Source organism: Rhinolophus hipposideros (genome assembly GCF_964194185.1).
Source record: "Rhinolophus hipposideros genome assembly, chromosome: 23".
Taxonomy (NCBI): Eukaryota; Metazoa; Chordata; class Mammalia; order Chiroptera; family Rhinolophidae; genus Rhinolophus; species Rhinolophus hipposideros.
The window spans coordinates 41,551,566-41,576,095 of record NC_138069.1 but is presented as its reverse complement, the minus strand read 5'-3'; the positions used below and the strand labels follow the sequence as shown (position 1 = coordinate 41,576,095).

Below are 24,530 nucleotides of genomic sequence, written 5' to 3'. Positions count from 1 at the left end.
GGGTTTGGCAAACTTTTTCTGTAAGAGCCAGACAATAAATATGTTCTGCTGTTGTAAATAGTAAGTACCATGAGCCATGCAGTCTCTTGTCAGGGCTACTCAACTCTCAGCACTGCCCCTGGAGTGCTGCATCAGCCAGAGTCAGCACGTAAACAAACGGTTGTGGCTGTGTGCCAATAAAACTTTATTGATAAAAATAGATGGTTTGGATTTGGCCCGCCAGCTGTAGTTTGCTCACCTGCCTTAGAGCGTCATTGACAATTTCAAGTTTTGACAAGGGAGGAATAAAACATGATTAAATTCACTTGCTATAAGGCCTATCAGGAAATTGCTGGCTGGTTTTGATTTATTTCCAAACTTCTGTAGGCTGGTGAGTTTGTGGTGGTTAAGATTAGTAAAGCCATGGGGATCCCCGGTGTGTTTTGTGTATGAGGAGAGCATCTTTCCATTTACCTTGAACCCTAGAGTTCCCTCAGGGGGAGAAAGAAGAATGCTGCCCGTGTAAGTACTGGCAGGGTAGGAGTGGGGCTCGGCGGGTAGCCGCAGATGTACCCGGGGTGACATGCCGGCAATCAGCTGGGCTGTCCTGCCCTAGAACTTCCTCCCTGTCTGCAGGCACGCATTAGGGTTCAGTGAATCCCTGTGAAAAAGGAGTGCATGCATGCAAACAGTCCTCGCGTGGCGGCCTAGCTGTACTGGGGCTATCCCAGTGGTCCTGAGGGCCACTGGTTCAAACTGGGGAAAAAGAAAGCTGTCTTCTAACTAAAACCTTTTTAGTGGACATGTGAACCTCATTTCTAGAGCCTCACCCTGTTCCCCTCATGTGTTCTCTTTATCGAGTGCGGGCAGCTCTTAGAGGTAAGGACACGTGCTGTCCTTTTGGCTGGACGCTAGTGTTGTGCACACGGCAGGTTAGAACAGAGGGAGCCTGGAGGACGTGTCCCACCAGCAGGGTCACATTCTCTAGAAGATTTTGCCCTAAACCTGTAGGGTTTATTCACATCAGCCCCCAGGTCTTACAGTCACTGCAGACACCTGTGTGGGAACGTAATGACTGCACCACATGGGGGCAGAGTGTTGGGCAGAGGGTCCAGGTCCCCTGCCTGCCTTGTCCCCACAGACTGAAATCCAGTCTCTCTCACATGTCATACCTCCTTCCTGCCTTAGATTGTTCTAACCCCACTGAACCTCAGTGTTGACTCAGGGACTTTATTATGATGCAGATTCAGGAAGTCTGGATTTTTATCAGGCTTCCCCAGGTGATTCTGATGCAGGTGGCCAGGGAGCACACCTGTAGAGGATCCTGTCCAGCTCTACAAACTGCGTGAAGAAGTAGAGCATCACCACCTGTAACTTGTAGGTTTCCTTTAGATTAAGAGGCGAAGGTCCCTTGGAAGTCATCTTGCAGACCAGGAAGCTACAGTCTGGCAAAATAAGTGACTTGCCCAAGTGCATCCATATAACCACTGGCATAACTTTAAAAGTGACCCTGTCTTCTCTCATAGCTCCATTGACACACACACACACACACACACACACACACACACACACACACACACACTAGGGGTGCCAAAAAAATGAAAATATATACAAGTGGACACATTGGTCAGTGTTGCTCAAGCAGTAGTTCACCATAATCAGAAGTGTCAGGACACTGATGGTAACCACTTTGAGCAGCTCTTGTAACTGCAGAAATCAAATGTGACTTGTATTTGTCTTTTGTTATCAGTATATATTGAGTATTACAATTTTAATAGTTTTCCCTTCTTACAATGTGTATACATAATTTTGGCACTGTTAATGTGTGTGTGCCCCTCTCTATGTATGTGTGTATATACTGTATTCCTTCTTTGAATCTTTAGAATCATCTGCAACCTAATGGTTTATCATGCTGCTGCCAGTTTTGAGTGGTATTATTTCTAAGGTAGGAGTGATGGATAAAGTTGTTTTAATGGGAGAACCTTTAGGAAGGTCCAGAGGGAAAGTTAAACACAGGTCTTTTGTTTAGGGTTGTTCTCACAGGATGAAGTCATGGTACCTCATTTGTCCTGTTCCCCCTCTCCTGTTACAAATAGCAATAATATGACAGCATATGTGACATGTGAGAATAATGTTCCCTCACATGCATGTGAAAACACACATGTTATATCAGAGATCCACCCTTATAACTTTTAGTTTCTTCCTTGTGTGGGGGCAAAGGGAAGTGGTAGAAAAGGAAAGTGAAAAGAAGGATGTTCTGTAGAGGAACGGAAAGCAGTCTTGTTCACTGATCTGTTCTCGGCTTCTGTTAATGGTGCCTGGTGGAATACTTGTTAATTAACCTGCGCGAATGAATGACCTTGATAATCATCTGCATCTTATTGGGTTGACACGGACACCAGGATAGACCCATCTCCCTGCAATGACAGGAACAGTCTGCCCTGTTGCCGCCTCCCTTGGAAGGCGGCCATCTGGAGAAAAGCAGAGGATCTTAGATGTCGATTGTACTTACATGCTACACAATTTTATACAAACCGTGATGGTTCAGATCTTGATGATTTTCTCCTCAGTGTAGTAATTTTTCCATTCTGTTCTTTCCAGAGAAATGGGACTCGCTTAAAAATATCTTTTCTGAGTCCTAACTGTGCTTGTTTTGATCGAAGTCACTTTGCAACTAGAAATGCATATACAATTTTAAACTAAAATTTGTTCCCTATGCAAAGAGATCTGTGAAAGTGCATAATAATAAAGAACTTAAAGTATAGTAACTTAAAAGTAAAACTTTAAACATAAAAGAGTATTTCCATTTTATGTTCCATGGTTGTAGAAAATTCTGCATTTGACTTCAAGCTATCAGTTTAAAAAGTAATTTTTCAAATCTTATTTTCAATCTTATTCTGCTACTTGGAGTTGGAAAACACAATGACGTATGCTTTTTACTTGAAATATGTATGAATTGGGAAAATATGGCCACGTGTTCCAAATGAGTGAATAAATGTTCATATCTTAAATATTAGCAAATGTTTTTAAATATTTGTCCTCAAACTGATTTATGTTAGGTGTAATATTGCCCTGCTTTTATTTTAGGAATTTGAAGATAATTTTGATGATGAGATAGATTTCACACCACCAGCGGAAGATACTCCCTCTGTTCAATCCCCAGCGGAAGTTTTCACACTTTCAGTACCAAATATCTCACTACCAGCTCCATCACAATTCCAGCCGTCTGTAGGTAAGGCCTCGGTCCTAATGTCATGTTTTCACGAGTTATTTCTGAGAAGCAAGAATGGGAACCTTGTCGCCAACTACAAAATAATTGGACTGCCCGTCTCCTCTGCTTGCCTATTGCTCTTCCTTCTGCTTTCTGGTGAGGCGGAAGAACCTGGCCCATTGCATTCCTGCAAAAGCCGAGTCCTTTCCCTTTGGACCCTGGGTCTGTTGCAAGAATAAGCGGTCTTAGTTCATTGAAATGGAACTCTCGGACAGAGCTCCTGCCTCTCTTTTAGAAGACAAGCTTCTTTGCTAGTTCTCAACACTGCTGGTCTGGCTAAATAGACAATGCTTGTCTTCTACTGGATTGGGAAGAGTGTTTGGTAGGTTGACTTTTCATCTTAAGATTGGGAGGGACAGTGTCTGGGGGTCCCTGCTTCCCAATAAAACTAAGGGCTAGGTTAAGGCCAGTGGAATGGTGAGTAGAGGCTACAGTCGAGTACTGGGCCCAGAAGAAACAGTGCAAGGTATTAGAGAATCAGGTAGGATACTCATTCAAAAGTATTGTCAGCTTTAAAGCGTGGAACCCTTTTTTCTCATTATTAGTTTGAAAGAGATGTTTTATGTATTTATTTCTCCCTTTATTAGCACAAGCATTACATTTACATTAGTGTTTGAACTTTATAGGTTACATATTTAAAATGTATTTTATTTCAGTTAAATACTTATATTTTGTTTTTAATGTTCTTTTTCCTACAGAAGGTTTGAAGTCTCAAGTTGCCCGCCACAGTCTAAACTATATACAGGAAATTGGAAATGGCTGGTTTGGGAAGGTAAAACGTTGTTCCCTTTCATTTCTTTTCCTCCTACTTACACTGTTTAGAATTTAGAGCTAATTAAGAATTGTATTGTGTGATGTTCCACATTCTCTGTAGTCCCAGTTGACTTCCCCATTGCACCCCAAAACCTCATGGGAATGCGACTTTCAACATTCTTGGGTGGGGAAGTTTTTCCAAGAAGACCTTTTATTTATATGTCCAGAGACTTTTTTTAATTGTTGGCATAAGAATAGTAAAAAGGGAAAAGACCAGCATTTTAGAAGTTTTTTATCCTCCTCATGTTAAATTATTGGGTTTTTTTCTTCTTCTTCTCCTTCTGACACTTAAGCCACTTCGTAGTTGTAGATGGATGGTATTATTATAATGCAGACCATTGCGAAGAACGGTTCTCTACTTCTCATTGCCCGTCCAGTGACCTATAGTAACAGCTTTGTTGATCTTTTTACCACAGAGTGTTCAGAAGGAATCATTTTATTACAACCACTATTTCTGTGATGTAGCAGTCATTCTCTGTAGAAGGTTCCTGTTTGAATGGTGATTGCATCATAAGCAGGACAGTCAAGATGGGAAGATGTGTTTGCACTGTAGTTAACCATCTTCTGCTTCTTGTCTTTCCATTCAGAGTTGTCTGTCAGTCCTGTATTTTGATGTTATGCAAACTTTGTTACCAAATCTTCTAAGCCATTTAGCAAAACCTATTAAATATCACACATTGTTCTTGGTGTTGGGGGTATGATGTGGAGGAAGATGGGTAAAGTCCTGGCCTGTGGAGTGCTGGGAATGTAACAGCAAACAAAATGGAACCCTTGTCCTGACAAAGCTTAACTTTCTAATGTGGGTGGGGGGTTATCAGACAGTGAACTGTCAGTAGTAGGAGACGGGCTGAGAGGTGTAGGGGAGACAGGGGATGTGACACAGCGTATGCATTTAGAGACTGGCTCTTACTTAGAGTGAGATGGGAGAGTACTCCAGTCTTGAGAGATGAGTGACATGATCTGGCTTACCTTTTGAAAGGATCACTGTGGCAGCCATGCTGCAGAGGGCCAAAGGGAAAGCAGGAGAGTTGGTTAGAGTGGAGTAGGAGCTGTTTGGGAGCATCTGAGGGCCAAGGTAAGGTTTTTATTTGCTTTGTTTTTTTATAGGGTGTGCAGCTATTTTAGCATGTTTATATTAGAGGGGGAGAAAGTGGTCATGCAGGAGGGAGGCGGGTGATTGTAGGAGGAATCCCTAACCCATTTGTAGGACTTGGGCTTAGGAGCAGAGACAGTTTCTCTCTTGAAATGGGAGCAAAAGCAGAGGGTGTGGATACAGGTGCGGGTGGATTTAGTGTTAAAATGAGGAAGTTAACTTCTGATTACTTTATTCATTGACTAGGAAGCCACTTTGAAAGGGAGGAGTAAAAAAATGTATTGGAAGTTAGAACAGGAGGAGAGGTGTGAAAGAATCCTCTGGGAAAGCATATAACATGGGAAATGTGGGGGGATGATGGGCAATGCTGAGGACCCTCATGAATTGAAAACTGAGACTGGTCATGATTGCATGTTTTTGCCTACTTTTGGTGTTTTTTAATTGTAGGCAGGTACTTGAATTTAAGCAGCCCTGGGGTTTGGCTAAGCTAATACACCTCAGTGATAGTTAAGGACCATGGGGTATAAGCTGTCAGGGACGGGGTGAGGACCTGTGGTAGGGGCAAGATGGTAGAAAAGTGGTATCATTAATGGATTTGGAGCGCAAGCTGTGTACTTGTTGGATTTGACTCTTGAAGTAAGCAAGCCGGAAATCAAAGGACTGGTAGAGAAGAAGTTAAAATTCAAGGTTTTGGGTATAATATAATTACTAGCTAGGTCTAGACCAATGGGAGTGTTTGCTGAGATAGCATTGTAGGAAGATTATTGGAAGTGAGGTCAGAGAACTTAAGAGGTCAGGCTGTTGAATGAATTGTCCCTGCAGGTACTGAACACCGAGACTGATAACACAGGCAGAGGGGAGAAGAAAACAGTGAGCTAGAGAGTTTTGCAGTAGTCCACTATTATTTGTCCCCTTTTTTGAAATTGCTGTCTTATGAGTGTTAGGGATACCCTATTTGGACAAGCTAGTTATTTGAAACAAAGAATATGACTTAGTTAATTATCAGAATTTCTTGTTCTGTTCATTTTTCTGCCCTTCTATTCCAAATAAACACATTAAATTCTGTTCAAGTTCTTACTTTCTCTTTCTAAGGTATTAAAAATTAATCTATTTCATAAAAAGATTAAAAAACTATTTTAAAAAGAAGTCTTTAGTTTTGATCATTCTCGAATTAAATAAAATGTTTACTTTATCTTAAATATTGTATTTTTGAATGCTTTTGCACTGTTCTATATTCTACTTAATATATCAGTTGTAGCTTGTTCTTATTTTCATTCTCATTTTGTGTTCTGTTAATTTCAGTGGAATATTTTTTTTTCTCTGTGTTTGGCTGAAGTTTTAGTACAAGATAAAGGCCTGGAATAATTGGAATGCCATGGATTTTTAGCATTATAATGCAATGATGGTTTGTTTATTTACTGGCTATTTATCAGTTTACTATCTCAGATGTGAAGGAGACAAAATAACAAAACTCAATTGAAGTGTTTTTGAGAAACATTTGAGTTATGTTTGAACTGAACTTATAAACTGCTCTTCTGTAATGCCATTGGTCATTTCCATGAAAGTATAATACATTTTTAAGTAAATGAAAAGAAATACACATAAATATATGACTGTTGCAACTATCTGATGGATGATTTAAAACTGAAGGAAATACTTTACTTTTCCAGGCTTTTTGTGAGGTAGTATTTAACATAATAGAAGGCCATCTGCTTCTTCCTTAATTTATTTTCCTGTACTCCATTTCTGATAAATGAGACATACTTCTTTACCATTTTCATGGAAGTTAAATAAAAAAGTATTCTTTTGTTTTAGGTCCTCCTTGGAGAGATTTACACAGGTTCTAGTGTAGCGAGAGTAATAGTGAAGGAGTTAAAAGCAAGTGCAAGTCCAAAGGAACAAGATACTTTTTTGAAAAATGGAGAACCTTACTAGTAAGTAAACCTTACTGTGTATTATGTAAATGTACTCTGTGATCTTTTGAGAATCAGGTGTTTAAAAATACTTTGGAATTATATCATAAGGTGCATAAATGTCACCTCACTGTATTGTACACCTGGACTAATATGATATTGTATATACCAACTGCACTGAAGTAAAAGAAAAGAAATCAAAGGGAAGCTATAGAACATGAGAATTCCTGGTCAGGGAAATGATGGCATTGTAATCCCCAAAGTTAAGTAGAATGAGATTGTCCAGGTTCTTGGCAGCAAATTCGTTTTGGACCCTGGGGAGAATGAAATATTGAGATGTGTCAGCAAGATACAGGGGACCTCGAGGGAAAACCGACATTGACGTCTGCTGGTCCTGCTCATTCCACTGCACATCATTTATGCACCTGTCCTGGAGAAGATGAATGACAGAGAACTCATTTAGGAAATTACTCTATCTCTGCATGGACAGGTTGCAAAACTTCATCCAAAGAGCAATATTTTAAATACGTCGCTTAAAATTTCAACGTCAGTCCTGAGAGTATCTTACCTATACCAAATAAGTTTGCCTTTGAATAAACCAAAATATTTTTTAAACAATAGCAAAAATTTTTGAAATTTTTGCTTGTAAAATGCACAATTTAAATAAGATCCAGCGTCTTAATTTAATGAGAACGTGATAGAAATGGAAAACAGATTAGTGGTTGCCAGGGCTTAGGGGTGACGGAGGGTGGGCAGGCAGGTTGCTGTAACTATGAAGGGCTGGCGAGCATGGAGGAGATCTGTGAGGTGATGGAGCGTGCCGTATTTCTATTGAGGTGGGGGTTGTACAGATCCACACATGTGATAACAGGATACAGACATCTACGTGCTCTGTACCCTAGTGTCAGTTCCCTGGTTTGGGATTGTAATTGTGTCAGATGTAACCAATGGGGAACCTGGATAAAGGGAACATGGCACCTCTTTGTACTGTCTTTGCAACTTACTGCTAATTTATCATTCCTTCAAAATAAAAACTTGAAAATAAAGCTTATTTTGGCATATATATTTTTTAACTTTTGGGTAAAATATTTTTTAAAAAGAGTTTGCATATTCTGTGGAAATTTATGGAAATGGTATAAAAGCTAGATAGCCTGAGTAGTAGTTGAGTTATTTAATATGTGGATTGAAATGCTTATTGAATTTGTATATATAGTCTGCCTGTTTTGAAATGCTACTTCTAAATTATATCTATAAATTTAAATTACTAAAATGAAAGGTTCTTATATTAGGAGTTCTGTTTTAATTTGTGAAAATGTTTGCCTGATTGGCTTTGAATTCTTTAATCATTAGGTAACTTAGAATATATCAGTTAAGTATATTCTTAATGGGCTGTTTTCAGCATATATTTAAATCATTATGAATGTTAAAATTTGGATTGTTTGAACAATTTTACTAGGATACTCCCCGATGAGTAATACTATGACTTTTATTTTTGCCAGTATTCTTCAGCATCCAAATATTCTTCAGTGTGTTGGACAGTGTGTAGAAGCAATTCCCTATCTTCTGGTATTTGAATTCTGTGACTTGGTAAGTGTTTAGTAGAATTTCAATGTCAACCATTCAAAAGGTCATACCCAAGTGTTTTTGACAGATAGAAATGCTGGCTGGGGACTGCTTTCACTTTTCTCCCCCATTTTAAGAACTTTATGAAATACGAATTCAATACCTTTGATAATAGTATTAGCTGACACATAAGTGTGGTTTTATACTCCATCCCTGTCTAAGCTATTTGCATGCACTACCCCATTTCAGTCATATTTGTCCACACTTTATGTATGTTGAAATAAGGCTCACGGAGATTAAGAAAATGTTGTACATCAAGCGTATGGCAGAACCAGAGCTTGGATGTAGGTTTTCCTTTCCTGAGACCTTGAAGTCTTAACTTCAACTAAGCATTTTAAAACACTTTTCCCCAGTGAGGGGGCTCAAGAATCTCCTTACCTAGAGTCCCCATGACCTATCAGTTTTTTAAAATAGTGAATGTATGTAACATGTACATTTTAAAAGAATTAGATGATTTATTTTTTTAACTTAAAATTGATAGCTTCATTTCTTTGCATGATTGTGTTATTTATTGAGATTTATAGTTGGAAAGATTGTTTTTTGTGCGGTTTTTATAATAATTTTTATGTGAAAATTTCCCGTAAACATCTTTTTTTTAAAATTTATGTTTTGACTAATATCTTTGCATCGTCTCAGTTTTCAGAACATTACATTTTCTTGACTGTGCACAGAAAAGTGGGAGTATGCCAAAATGAATCCCTGATTACTGCAGGGAATATTTTCAGCTGGTAAAATTGAAAGAGAGCAGTAAACAGGATAAATTTTTGTTTTATTTCCTAAATGTGAGTTGAATATTACTCTCATTGGCAGAGGTAGTTAATTGCAAAGACAAATTATGAATAATACACTGTATTATTAGCTTTCATTGGATTACATCGGAGCAACCTGCAGGCCAGTAAGAGCCCAGTGGTCCTCACTCATCTCCGTGCTAACACGACTCGGGCTCAGCTACAGCTGTGTTCCAGGCTGCGTTCACCTTCACCCTAGATCAGTGTTTTTCTGTATCTGTAGATGCTGGGGGGAAATGTGTATTCAGGAGACAGTGTATCTCTATGGGTCTTTTGTGTCAACTTTATAAGGTTCAGATCCCCAGTATGCATCTGATTTGGGGTAGGGTGTGGGGATAGAAGGCGCCTGAGTCATTTTTCTATCAATTACTGAGAGGCATATTAAAATCTCCTAACTGATTATGGATTTTCCTTAGTTTTCGTTATAATTCTAGTTGGTTTTGCTTTGAACATTTTGATACCCTGTTGTGTCAGGGATACATATTTAGAATTGATTTCACTTCCTGAAATTCGAATCTTTTATCATTATGAAGGGGCTCTCTTTAAGATTAAAAACATTACTAAAGATAGTCTGTTTTTATTACTATTAACATAGTTACACCAGCTTTCTTTCTGTTAGACTTTGTCTGGTTTATTTCTGTCAGTCCTTTTCTCTGGTTTGTATCTCTTGTAAACAGCTTTTTGTTAAAATTTTATTAATCTGTCAGTCTTGGTCACTTAACATGGAACAGTTAGTCATTTACATTTATTGTATTTGTGACAGATTTGGAATTTTGTGTATATTTTATATTATTTTTCCTACCTGTTTCAAATTTCTGTTTTGCTTTTTCTCTAGCCTTCTTTTGAATTCTTGATTTTTTTTCTTGTTTCATTTTTTTCCATCCACTAATTTGGATTTTAGGTACTGTTTCTTAATTTTATGTAAAGTTACACTAGAACTTACACCATGCACATTTAACAAAGTCTAAAATTAATATTTTAACCTCCCTCCAAAGAAGCTGGGACCTTACAGAGGTCTCTCTCTGTATAAGGAAAATTGGAATTAAACCTACTTTTCTGTGCCATCCCTACATTTCCTTCCTTCATGGAGGGTGCTTATTTATTGAACACTTACTGTAGAGGCAGCATGGAGTACTCGTGGGATAGAGAGAGAGAATGTGGTCATCGTCCTCTAAAAGGTCTCCTCCTTAATGGGAGCAGACATGTGATAATCGCCATGTGGTCTGATAAATTATTTAATAGAGGCATGAGAACTAAGAGGAAGGAGTTCTCGCTGGTGTTTCTGATAGTATTTGTGCGTATTCTGTTTTCTGATTATTTCAGTATTATCAGAGTTATGATATTTATGGTCCTTAGTTACTATAATATGAAAATAGCTCCTTATAGTCCAGCTCTATGTGACCAGTGACACAGCATTTGAGAAAAAAGACCACAAAGGTGCATTTTTATGTGATGAGTCAAGTCTGCTTGTCGGAGTTCCTTCCTTTCTGAGACATTTAATGGTACCTTTTTGGGTCCCTAAGCTCCTGATATTGATTACAAGTAACAAGGAAAACACTCTTCATGAGTGAACGTAACAGAAGTCAGCAGGAATCTGACACATCTTCTTGAAATAACCTTTCCAGGCTAATCGAGGTGGCTTATAAAACTACCTCCTATATTTTGGCATTTTCCTAATCTTCACTATCTTTGTCCATTCCGGAAAGTTTCATTAGACAAATATGAATGATGAGAGTCTCTGGAGTCTCAGTTTCATGTTTTCTTTCACGTGATGGGTTTAGTTTTAATGCTGTTCTAGTTTATTTTTTAATGAAGCTGCCTGTTCTTTCTGGGAGTCGCAGTTTAACGTGCTTTGTAGAAAAACACTAAAACATCAAAATACACAGTTAGCTCCTTAACAATGATCATAAATGACCGAGTATTGACAAGCTTCTAGAGTGTTCTTTGTATCTTTGTCGTTGCACCAACATCATTTTTATGTAAATATATTAAATAATAAATACATTTTTTAATTAACATTCTTTTTATAAAGTTTTTTCCCAGTACTTTTAGATCTCAGATTTAAGTTCATATTTTCCAAGTACTTAAACCAAGTATCCAAAGCATATTAACTTACCTAAACTTGTACTGGCTTTCATATTTTGGGGTGATAATTATATACACAACCCTCCAGAATTAACAAATGTGACTTCTTGAAACACCTATTTTATGTGACTCTCCTCATATTTTATGTTTATTCCTGAAAGTTCAGCATCTGGAATGAGCCCTTGTCCCCAACAGAAGCTTTCATTGGCAGTGCAGAGCTAATAGCTGTTTTTAGTTCAAGTGTACCTTGCAGTGATACATAGATCAACAATAAAATTTAAAAAACAGTAATTGCTTCTCAAAAAATTAATACAGTATTTCCATATGATTGAGCAATTTCACCTCTAGGTGCATATATCCAAAATAATTGAAAACAGGTCTTAGATATTTGCATGCCATGTTCATAGCAGCATTATTCACAGTAGCCAAGAGGTAGAAGCAACTCAAGTGTCCATCAGCGAATGAATAAATAAAATTGGGTTTATTCATACAATGGGATATCATTCTGTTATGCTAAGTGAAATAAGCCAAAAGACAAATACTGTGTGATTGCGCTTACATGAGGTATCTAAAGTAGTCAAACTCGGTGGGTGCCAAGGGCTGGTGGGGAGGGGGAGTGAGGGGTTGGTGTTTAATGGGGACAGTTTCATTTCGGAAAGATGAAGAGTTCTGGTGGATGGAGGGTGGTGATGGTTACACAACACTGTGCATGGACTTACTGCCCCTGAGCTGTACACTTAGAAATGGTTCAGATGATAACTTTGTTATTCATTTTTACCACAATTTTAAAAACATTGATAATTACCTACTATTATGTAAGGTGCTGTACCAGGTGTTACTATATTAGGAGGAGGCTAGAAATTCCCAGATTTCCTTGGGAAATCTGTTGGTCAATGCTTGGAATGGCCAGTCTCTCCTGTCAAATCCAGGGATGTCACCACCATGCCCAGTAGCGAGAGGTTACATCTGTCTCCTTGGGCAGTTTTGTGCTCATCACCCCTGGACCCTAGTAACCTTCAGGGGGAACAGGCTCTCCAGTAGCAAGGACGAGGGCCTGGATGGGGTCACTAGTCTGAAGTCCAGGTTTCTAGACTCAGTGTGTGCAGAACCATGTGTTAAGAATGGTGGGCTGGGGTCTGCCCAGTGAGCCAGAGAGGGCCTGCCGAGCAGAGGGGCATCATCTAAGGCAAAACCGCCTGCTGGTGGGCCTCCAGGGGGCAGAGGGTAATAGGCCCCGCCTGGGAATAGCAGCTGCAGCCACAGTGAAAGGAGCCACTATCTTCACATGTTCTTAGTAGGTCAGGAGCTATTGAGTGAACATGAGCCTTTTCAGTCGTCACCAGGCAGTGATCGTGTGCAGCCATAATATCTTTTAAGTCGAAAGGAGAGAATATTTTTGCACTTACTTAAATAATTCCTTGTAAAATGGAATTACCAGTCTGTTTTTGAAAAGCACTTTATCTTAGAATTTTTATGAAAGAAGATGAAAAGTCTTCCGAGTGAGTCTGGTAGCTGGACTGCAGCCTCGATTTGTAATGCTGATGGTGCAGTGTTTGTGAAAGGAGCTGTTCCCGCAGGGAGCTGTATGTCATTTGTTGCCATAGGAGGGATGCAGTGCTCTCACGTGACTGTGGAGGCAAGGAGATTGTTTTGGGGGGTGAGAATCACTCATTTAACAAACACATATCAAGCACCCATTAATTACAAAGAACTGCACAGAGCCCTGGGGAGCACACAGGTGAGTCACCCCAATCCTGTGCGGTGCCCTGGGGAGCACACAGGTGAGTCACCCCAATCCTGTGCGGTGCCCTGGGGAGCACACAGATGAGTCACCCCAATCCTGTGCGGTGCCCTGGGGATCACACAGGTGAGTCACCCTGATCTGTGCCTCTTCCGCCTGTAGAACCAGGCTGACTTCAGATGCTCATTCTGCTACTCCCTGTGTATCACCTTGGAAAGTTACCTAACCTCCTCAAGCCTCAGTTTAGACATCTGTAAAGTGGGGCTACTACTGCATACCCCACAGACTACTCTGACCATTAATAAGATGATGAATGTAAATTGCTGGACATACAGTAAGTGCTCAGGAAATGATACTTTTATTCACTTTTATGTAAATTAATGGATCATTAATTCTTAAGAAAAGGTTTGAGTATGTGTATAGAAGAAATCTAACTAGCAATTCTAACTAGAGTCATTGGGATAGGCTTCTAAGAGGAAGTGGCGTTTGATCTGAGTGTGGAAGAGTGAGTGGATCGACTTTTCTTCAGCAGAAAAGGGTGGCAGACGCAGTGTGAGCCAGGCAGGGAGCTCCACCATGCGAGGAGTGGGGGAGCAGCAGACGATCCTGTGAGACTGGGGGGGGGGGGGGTGGAGTGTCACCTTAGGAGAAGCAGGTCGGCATGTGCTGGGAGAGATCTGCTGGGTTAAAAGCAGACACAGACCACTCTGGAGACCAGACTGCAAGCTGCGGTGATAGAAGGCTGTAGATTAAACTTTGCTCCGTCTTAACAGTCTTTCTCCCTTCCCCAGGCCTGGCTACTCCCCTGGCCTGCGGCCCTGGCTCTTTGCTAACAGGCTGTCCCAGCTGCTGGTGGCCAGGCCCTGCCTGCTTTCCCTGCCGCCTGCTTCACCCCACTCTGGGTGCCCTGAGGCTGGTTACTTCCTGGCCCTGCTCCCACTTGCTCTGTGTAGCCGCCTCGACCCCCAGGTGCTGAGCTCTCTGTCCTGTCACAGGTCACCTTTGCTGGGACACCAAGATGATGCTGAGGGTGAACACGTGGTGGAAACAGTGCTCTCTCTGTGATTCTGATATTGCTGCTAGAAAATGTAAAGTTATGGATGTGGCATGCAATATGTTTCTGTTGCACAGCTCTGGTCTCTAATGTATCTGGAGAAATGCTTTCTGAGAGCCAAGTCATTGTGATCTGAATGAGTTTAAGAATAACCCAGACTCCCCTTCTTGAAGTAAAATCTGTTGCATTTCCTAGTTACAAAGGTAAAACTTTCAAACAGAATCAGTTGGATGTTAATTAAAATATTATCTTTCCGGGTTAATGACCTTTGGCTACCTTTTATGTGCAAACTAATGAAATAATAAATTTAAAGCCCAATAAAAATTTGAAATCACGTGTTTTCTCCTAAAATCATTATTATTAGATTGTTAAATGGAAACATGATGGGACAGCTTTGGGGACACTGGTTGTCCCAACTTTAATTTCGGGGGACATCTTTTAGAACTTCTCAATACATTTATTCTCTTTTCCCCCACTCATTAAGTAATTACAGTCATTCCTTGGTATCCACCGGGGATTGGTTCCAGGGCCCCCTGCAGATACCGAAATCCATGGGTGCTCAAGTCCTTTCTATAAAATGGTGTAGTATTTATTTGCAGATAATCCATGCACATCCTCTTGGATACTTAAATCATCTCTAGATTACTTATAATACCTGATACAAGGTAAATGCTATGTCAGAAGTTGTTATACGGTATGGTTTAGGGACTGATAACAAGAAAAATAATCTATGTATATTCAGTGCTGCATGATGCAACCTAACTACATAGCACACGTCAACAATGTAGCTTTTTTTACCCCTGAATATTATTTTTTATCCGTGATTGGTTGTATCTGCAGTTGGGGAACCCACAGATTTGGAGGGATGACTGTGTTCGTCAAGCACATGCTATTCTAATTTCTGAGAACAGAGAGCTAGACAGAGTCCCAGCTCTTGGGTAGCTTGCTTTTCAGTGGGAGGGACAGACAAGCAAACAAATACAATGCTAGGTAGGACCTGGGGATGATTTTAAGCAGTAGAGTATTGTGACTTGATATATGTTTGAAAAGACTCCCTCTGGCAACTCAGGGTGGAAGCAGGAAGGCCACACAGGGGACACTGTGCTAATTCGCACAAGAGAGAGTGGTACCTTGGGTTCGTGTGACCGCAGTGCATTCTGGGAAAGGTAGTCTCATTCTGAGTGTAGTGTGAAAATAGATCCAGGATTTGGTGGTGGGTTGAATGCTGGAGTCTGGAGACAGCAAACTCAAGAATGACGTTTTCGGTTTGGGTCTGATCTACTGGGAAAGCGGTGGTGCCATTTCTTGAGAAGGAGCAGATTGGTGGTTTCACGCAGGACGTATGAGGGTTGAGGTACCTCTTAGAGCATCCAGGGAAGGGTGTCAGGTCAGCGGTTGGACAGATGTGTCTGGGGCTCAGGAAATGGAGGGGTTTGGGCCAGAGAAATGTATTTGAGCGATGATTTTTCAAGCCTTGGGGTGGGTAGAATCACCCAGAAATGGGTGTCACAGTGACAAGGGACAAGAAGTAAGGACGGAGCCCCAGGGAGTGTCGGCACTTACAGATCAGTAAGAGGAGGAAGACCTAGTCAAGGGCATTGAGAAAGGGGTGGCCAGTGCGGTGGGAAGAAAGCCAGGAGGCTGGAGAAGGAAGGGATGGCCCATCGCTTGGTTATGTGGGTGAGACTCAGACCCGTGGCCGTACATGTGGCAGAGGTGTCTGCAATCGCCCCACAGTGGGAAGGGGTTTGCTCAAGAGAGTGGGAGGCCAGGACGTGGGCTACCAGAACACACCAGGCTTTTCAGTTTATCTGGGAAATAGGAGGGAAATGGGATGGTAGCGGGAGAGGAGGCTTGTTTGGTTCTTTGCTGAATTTCCTGAGAGGTATTTAAGCATTAGAGCAGAGAGAAGGGTGGGCTCACCAAGAGACTAGGCTTACGAAGGCATAGGCAGGGGCGGCTAATCCATAATAACAGATGACGATGTATAAAGTACAGGTAGAGACACGTGGGAGCTTGAGTGGTGGTGAGAAAGAATAGATGCAGTCAGAGAACTTGTGGCAGGTAAGAAAAGGTCTCGGATGGGAGGGCCGTGGGACCAGGGCGGGGCACCTAGGGGCTTCAGCTGTGATGTGGGTCTTTCCTCTTGTGGTAGGTGCTGGGTACGTGGCTGCTCACGCCATTCATTCATCCTTTCATTCAGATTTTAGTTTAAAAATCATAACTTCCCTGCCCCCGGGTCATCCTTTAACATATAAGTAACTAAGGTTTCATTCCGCCCAGATCATCCTTTAACATGCGACTAAATTTTCATTTATAAAGCTATTTACTTGTTCAGTTTTCACACTATATTGAAATTAATTCATTGTTCTCAGTGTCCTGAAAAAACTGGATAAAGCCCTCATGGCAATTTATGTTGGAATGTCAGAGGACACTTGTGAGTAGCTTCTTTAAAGGTCTATTATTCATTGAATGATTCATTTCAAGAAGTCATTCCAAGTTGCTGCTGTTATCTGAGTTCTTAGTATGGCACTTTGCTGCCATCTAGTGTCATAAATCTTTCTGAGTTTTTTTGGGGAATTTTAGGGAGGATCTGAGACATTTTTAATAAAGGAAACATTATTTTTCAGAATAAAGTACTGTTCTTAGTTTGTGTTTTTTTAATAGTGGACCAAAGTAATAATCCCTGTATACTCACTCAGTCCTGTTAAAACATAAATAAAGTAAACCAGATATCTAAAGACAGGTTTGTCTGTTTTGGACAGAAAGAATCCATTTTTTAGTACCTATTATGTACATTTTTTAAAAAATAAATGTTATTGGGGAATATTGGGGAACAGTGTGTTTCTCCAGGGCCCATCAGCTCCAAATCATTCTCCTTCAATCTGGTTGTGGAGGGCGCAGCTCAGGTCCAAGTCCAGTCGCCGTTTTCAATCTTTAGTTGCAGGGGGTGCAGCCCACCATCCCATGTGGGAATTGAACCAGCAACCTTGTTGAGAGCTCGCACTCTAACCAACTGAGCCATCCGGCTGCCCCGCCGGAAGTTTGGTGGCCACTCGTTGTCTTCAATCTAGTTGTAGAGGGCACAATTGGCCTGTGTGGGAATCGAACTGGCAACCCTGAGCTCGCACTCTGACCAACTGAGTCATCCAGCCACCCCTAATATGTACATTTTTACTTTAATTAAGGATTTTATGCTGAGTGTTCTTTTAAATGGTGCTACCAGGAGAGTTCTGAGGATCTTTCTAGAACACAGCACTAACCCAGGATCCTACACAATCCATTACAAATGTCTTCTGTGAGGAACTGTTCAGACCCCTCAGTAATTGTTTATGTTGACCCGTCTCCCCAGGTTGGAGATATATTTGCCTAGACTGTACTAACTTCATCTCCCCAGTGAGAGTGGGGAGAGGCTTTTAGTTTCTGCCAAGCTAGAAACTTTAGGAGCATTCACATTGGTAAGCAAAATCTTCTGGTTATTATTTTATCTTCTAGTGAAATTAGGGAGTGGAACCAGTTATGGAAAGAAGATATTTTAAGAACAGTGAGTGGTGATGAGTATACTTCAGATAACCTTGAAAAATAACTATACCCAGTCTGTCGTCCCTCTGCCTTCTGGCCAGTCACTTGTGCACAGTGTTCACTGTTTGCCAGCAGCTCCTGTTTGTTTTGAGAATTGGCCAGAGGCAGCATGGCATACGTTTGTAAGGGTAATGTCTTCCTTACACAAGGTAGGGTTTTCAGGAAAGGAGTTAGACAAATGAATTTAAGTTGCCGTTTCATTGGTAATGTAAAGAACGTTAAGCTATTTATTTATTTATTTAAAAAAAGATTTTATTGGGGGAAGGGGAACAGGACTTTATTGGGGAACAGTGTGTACTTCCAGGACTTTTTTCCAAGTCAAGTTCTTGTCCTTTCAATCTTAGTTGTGGAGGGTGACGTTCAGCTTCAAGTCGTTGTCCTTTCAGTCTTAGTTGTGGAGGGCACAGCTCAGCTCCAGGTCCAGTTGCCGTTGCTAGTTGCAGGGGGCGCAGCCCACCGTCCCTTGCGGGAGTTGAACCAGCAACCTGTGGTTGAGAGGATGCGCTCCAACCGAGCCATCTGGGAGCTCAGCGGCAGCTCAGCTCAGCTCAAGGTGCCGTGTTCTATCTTAGTTGCAGGGGGCGCTGCCCACCATCCCTTGCAGGAGTCGAGGAGTTGAAGCAACAACCTTGTGGTTGAGAGCCCACTGGCCCATGTGGGAATTGAACTGGCAGCCTTCGGAGTTAGGAGCATGGAGCTCCAACCACCTGAGCCACCGGGCCGGCCCAAGCTATTTATTTTTACATTTGGTTTTCACATGGTCTACCTTATAAAAATCATCCCGTAGCCCGTAGACCTAGAGTTCTTTGCTGGAATTTTTCTGGGTTAATTTAATTGTCATCCAAAGCAGGCTTTACTTCCACCCTCCCACGCTGGATAGAGCTTAGCGGGGATGAAGGCAGGGAGAGGCATGTGTTTTTTAAAAGGAAGAAAGGTGCCCGTTTCTCTGTGGAGCAGCTTGCAATTGCAGTGGGTACAAAAGGAGAAAGCACCGAGTGTGGGAAGAGGAAAGATGTGGGCGAGTGTGTGTACACGTGGGTCCCGAGGGGAGCCGCCCCCCTGGCTGAGATGCCCGCTGTTTGGAAGAATCCTGCATTCTATGGATGGACTGGGAGTTATTTTAAACTCATTCTTCTCAACGAAGTCCGAAGTCCGAAATCCGTGTGGTTTGCATACCACTGGAATTCACCTGCAAAGTAGATCTTTCTTGACAAGTTGGTCAGCTGCGAAGTAGAAGTACAGCCCTACCATTTATTCTGTGGCTTTGGGCCAATGCCTCAACTTCCCGAAGCCCCAGTTCCATATCTGGAAAATGTTTCCAATTATAAGAATTATTTGAGGCCACAAGTGTGAAAACTAGCACACTGCTCAGAAGCTCAAATGGTACTTATTATTAGTACTGACGTTCTCGTTCACGTAATGATCCTGAACTGGGAATGAAGTCAATTTTATTACAGATTCTTGGAGTGGACCAAGACTTTCCATTAGAATGTGCTTAGTATTATTAAATGTGGGCACATGCTTCTAAAGGGATATTGTGATCTAAGGTTTTATTCTGGGAGGAACTTGGTCAAGTTGCTCTCTTTGGTAACAGTTATAAGAAATGAATTCTTCAGTTGGTCAAGTAAACTTCCTTCCTCAGTAGCCTTTTCTTGACTCAGCTATAAAGAAAATGGAAAGCTATTAATAGGCTTGCTTTCTGAATTTTATTAGCTGATTGCACAAAGCTTTAATTAGGAACTAAATCACATCAATAAATATTTAATCATATAGTAAGGAGAATGTGGAAGATTTATTTCCTTAAAAGTGTATTTATTCCCCATAACAGATTTGCTGTAACCCTCCCCTCCAATTAAAGTCATGAAATAAAGAGAGGGTCATGTAGGGGAGCCATACAGGCATATCTGGGCTCAGCATTTAAATATATGTGTACTGACTGTCTAAATGTGAATTTGCTCATTTTCTTGCCTGTCCTGCTTGCCTTTAAATAGGCTTATGAACTCCGTGAATTCTCCTGAAGGGACGGGAATGTTCTTTCTCACAGTAGTCTCTGGGCAGCACAGGCCCTGGGGAAGCTGGCAGGCATCTGAAGCAGTTGGTACCAGCACTGGCCGTCCTTTCTCTTTTTGCACCCCGTTTCCTTTTGTTCTCTCCCTCTCGGTGTTGGTGAGTGCTGTGGCCGTAGCCCTCCTGATGGGATGCTCTCTGGCTGTGTGTGTCCAGGAATCCTTCCTTCCGGGCAGTACACGTGGCACCGTTTCCTTTCTTGCCATAGCATGTCTTAGCTGCCTGGGGTTTTCTACACTTAGTTTAAATGGTGCATCGTTACAGTTACTTTTTTCTTTTATTGTTTCACCTGTGTTCATATAACAAAAATAAACTAACGTTTAATTTAGTTCAAATGACCCTAAAAGATGAATAGTATCTTTGAAGTATTTGGTTGGAATTATTTTTTGTAATTTGAAATTTGTTCAGTCGGAGATTATTAAGCTCAAATCTAAGTAATTTTGAATAAATAATCTCAGTAACTAATGTCAGTTAAGGCACATGCTTAGCTGCCAGCGTGTTCACCTAGTCTCCTTTTGAAACCAAACTGGGCTGATTTTTGCAGGGTGACCTGAAAGCTTACCTGCGCACTGAGCAAGATCACCTGCGGGGGGATTCGCAGACCATGCTGCTGCAGAGGATGGCGTGTGAGATCGCCGCGGCGCTGGCTGCCATGCACAAGCTGCACTTCCTGCACAGGTGGGTCTGGCGGTCCGCCGAGAGGGGCCGGGTGGTTGTGGAAGGGCCTAGGAAAAGCTGTGGGAGGATCGGCTGGAGAGTCACAGTGTGCTTTCTGCACACATGGAAGCTGCACTTCTCCGTGTCAGAATAAGGGTTGAGTTGGGCTTTGTTTAAACCAGTACTACAGCCTAAGGTCTAGAAATTATTTCCAGAATTTCAAAGAATGAAAAAGTTGTACATTGTGTGCAGTGTTGAGAATAAACACCCCAGTCTACCTACCCCCTGGCATCTCTAGTTGTGCCCTTTTCATGTCAGCTTGAGGCTCTGATTGCTAGGTCTAACGGTGTCACATTCCCAGGAGAGGAGGAAAGGACCTCATAGGCTAATGTGATTTTTTCCTGTAGCGTTGGTTTCTGGCCCGTGCTCCGAGAGCCTTGCTGTGGCCAGGATGTAGGAGGAGGTCAGGGCTTGTGTGAGCAGCACAGCAGTCAGTGAATACGTGTCTGTCCAAACTTTTCTGGCCCTGCTTGCTTAGCCACAGCTCTGTGGAGCACACTGTATTTTGTTCAGACTGTTGATGTAATTTTTGTAATTAAAACAGCAAAGGTCTTTGTGTCCTGAGATGATGGTTCTGTGAACCCAAAAGGAGATTTCTGCTTACTCTCCTCTAGCCTTTTAAGCTCTGATTTATGTTTAAAAGATATTTAAAATTATTTCTCAGGTCTCCCGGGAAACAGGCATTGTTTCTTTAGTTGAGTTTAATTAAATTGTTTAACTCTTAGCAATACAAAGATCTGAAAAGGAGCACCTGTGTGTTTTGACTTGAAGGAATGTCTGTGAAGTATTATATGTTTTAAAAAGGTTGTACAGGAATGTATTTACAGAATGACTCCATTTTTTAAAAATAAGAAAACATTTGGTTGTGTTTGTAGCGGTGTGTGTGTATGTATGAACAGACAAGGAAAAATACCTATCAGATTCCTAACATTACTTCAAAATGGGGAAGAAGGAGCGTTAGTAACATTTTTCTTACATGTCTGTATCTCGAGTGACTTGCACAGTGAGGAAAGCATTCTGAAAAAGTACTTTTTAAAAGACCCAAAAGAGTATAGGTGTCTTCAGGCCCAAGGTAGAATCCCGTACATGAAAATTCAGAATATAAAGATCTATTTGTTTTATAATGGAAAAATCTTATATTTCATTTTTATGATAATTATTGCCTAATACTTGGTTTAGGAATTTTTAGATTTTGGAAAACGGAGCTTTAAAAAAGAACATCATATCATCAGAATCAGCAGCATACGGTTATCAAACAGCTAGAAATTGTGTTTAAAGCCCAAGTATGTTTTGCCTATTGTATTTTAAAAATTGGCAAATATGTCAGAGGAAATGTTTTCCTATGAGTTTCTTCAGGTTAAAGTTTTACTTTATTTAGAACCTTGTGAACTTTAGAACAAATAAAGATAATAAATCACATGGTTTGGATTTTATTCAGGTACAAAAACTCAAGGTAAAGAAAATTCTTGAAACCATTGACAACTGTCTCGTTTTGTTTTAAAAAGTAACCATGTTTTGTGTAAAATTTCCATTTGGGGCAAACTTTTATGCCTTACGTTATTTTTTTGTTGGTAGCATACTGTATAGCGTATTTTAAAGTTGGAATCTGGGATATTTATTGGCTTACTCAAAGGAAGACTTTCTGTGTTGGTTGAAAATAGAACAGCCCACATGTCCAACTGAAAGCTGTTAGCTACGATTGGAAACTGATGTAGTGAAGCACCCCCAGTTAAATGGTATTGTTACTTACTGTTTAAGGAGAGACGTATGCCTGGTTCTTAGGTAGCCTGCATTTCTGAGGTCGAACATGTGATCACGAAGGCCTTGTAAACAGCAGAAGCTGCCATTGTGCTGTGCCCCACACTCCTCTGCCCTGCTGGCCAAAAGCCTGGGACTTCTTGTCCGCTGCCTGTCAGTCTTCCTGAGCAGTTCCATTGAGATGCCACCAGGTCACTGCAACAAGCTAAGTGCAGAAGGGTTCCAGCGGGCAGCCTGGGTTCTCCTTGGCTCATGGTGCTGGAGACCTGTGTGACCGTGGCCTTGGGGAGTACCGAGCTGACTACCTGCACCCAAGAGTCTCGTTAGGATTTGTCCAGTTCAAAGTGAGCATTGCTTTCTGCTGAAAAACACTGAGGTTGCTAAGTTATCTAGCCCTGAGTGTGGGTATCCAGTGTTATAGGAGCACGATAAATAAACACTGGTGTTAGGTTCCATCTTCATTATTTTTTTCTTACGTTGTACTACAGGTGTCCATGTTGGTAGAGCTTAGAAAGTCTGCTTACTAATTGGCTTGTGCTGCATCTGTGGCTTGAGTGTTTCTTTCAGTCAATGAATTATTGGGGGTTTTCCTTAATTTGTGTGCATGTAAAAATCTTTAGGTTATATTCTTAAAAATTCCTTCTAACGTTTTTTTCTGTTTTAAAGGTTGGTCTTTAAGGAATAAATTTTAAATATGGCAATGAATATAATTGCTTTAATTCTTTTGATTGATCATTTTAAATAAAAGCCACAGATAGCATCTGGCACATAGTGGTATTAAATGAAAAAAAAAGATGCCACAACTCTAACATCCTTTTGCTTTCCTGAGCACACCCAATGATTTTCCTTAAACAGACTTTGGAATCAGATTTGATCTAAAAGTCCACAAGCACTCAGTAAGTGAACGGAAATGAAAGAATGAGCAGTTGCAGGCGCAGTTATTCGCCTGCTCTAACCTCATGTTCTTTACTAGTAAAGTCTTGATAATAGAGAGGAATTCTTAGGATTAGTCAATGAAATCCTAAAGCTCGTATTATAGTGTCTAGCCCAATATAAGCCAGGAAGGAAGGAGAAGCAGGAGAAATAATGATTATGATGAATGAGGCCTTGTCTTACTTTTAGAGTTTTTAGCTTGCTTGCTTTTTTTTTATTTGTTTTTATATTAAATTAAAAACAATGTGCACTTCATTAAGTATTCATTGATCTTCTGCAGTCTGCAAAGTTCAGTGCTACATGGGGTGAGGGATACAGAAATGTGTTTAAAGTCAAAGCAAAACCCACAGTTCTTCCTCTAACAGGAGAGTCACAACATGCATTCACCTCACGCAGAGTGATCACTGTGTTCCAAGCATTTGCAAAACAGTCTATGAATAGTTATTTTATCCTTAGGACCACCTAAAGAGCCACGAGGCAGGTGCCATTACTAACCCCGTTTTCTAGAGGAGGTACTGATGGTCAGAGTGATGAGCGATTTGTTTTCTCAGCCCCTGACTCGAGCAGTCTGAACCCAGGCCATCTGACTCTGGAGCCTGGGCTCTCGCCCCTCTGTATGTCGTAGTGAGTGCCGCTGTTTGCCTACAAGAAGACAAGTTACTTTTGTGGTGGTAGTGGGGGGAATCAAGGAGGTGGCATTGTAGTTCTTGAAGAACGAGCATGAGTTGGAGAATGGAGATCAGGAAATTGCTAGAGAAGGGAGTAGCAAGAATATATGAGTGGTGGGAGAAAAAGACAAGAACGAAAGGGTGTTTAGGGAAATACCAAATAATCTACTTTAACTGCTAAAGATGCACGAAGGAAAATAGTGGAAGATAAGCATAGGGAGGTAGCCTGAGGCCAAATTATAGGGGAACTTGGGTGCCAAGATGAGCCTTTGGATTTATTTCGTAGGCAGAGGAGTGACAGGACCAGAACTCTGCACATGCATGTGTGTGTGCTTAGTCACCTTCGCAGGATGGTTAGGAAAGAGGACGCTACTGACGAGAGAGCCAGACAGGAGCTTACGTAGGGTGGCTGTCCATGAGCGTTTTCTGCTTCCCCTTCTACATG

At 41.2% G+C, this 24,530-nt stretch overlaps 1 protein-coding gene across 2 annotated transcripts in view; it reads left to right on the top strand.

Moving 5' to 3' along the window:
- LMTK2 (lemur tyrosine kinase 2) overlaps window positions 1-24,530 on the top strand; it is a 72,218-nt gene that overhangs the window by 21,165 nt on the left and 26,523 nt on the right. For both annotated transcript variants that reach the window (XM_081035907.1, XM_081035908.1), the window contains exons 3-7: window positions 3,067-3,211; window positions 3,949-4,022; window positions 6,972-7,090; window positions 8,569-8,656; window positions 20,554-20,687. In XM_081035907.1, the coding sequence (XP_080892033.1) occupies window positions 3,067-3,211; window positions 3,949-4,022; window positions 6,972-7,090; window positions 8,569-8,656; window positions 20,554-20,687 (560 nt within the window). The remainder of the gene's footprint in view (window positions 1-3,066; window positions 3,212-3,948; window positions 4,023-6,971; window positions 7,091-8,568; window positions 8,657-20,553; window positions 20,688-24,530) is intronic.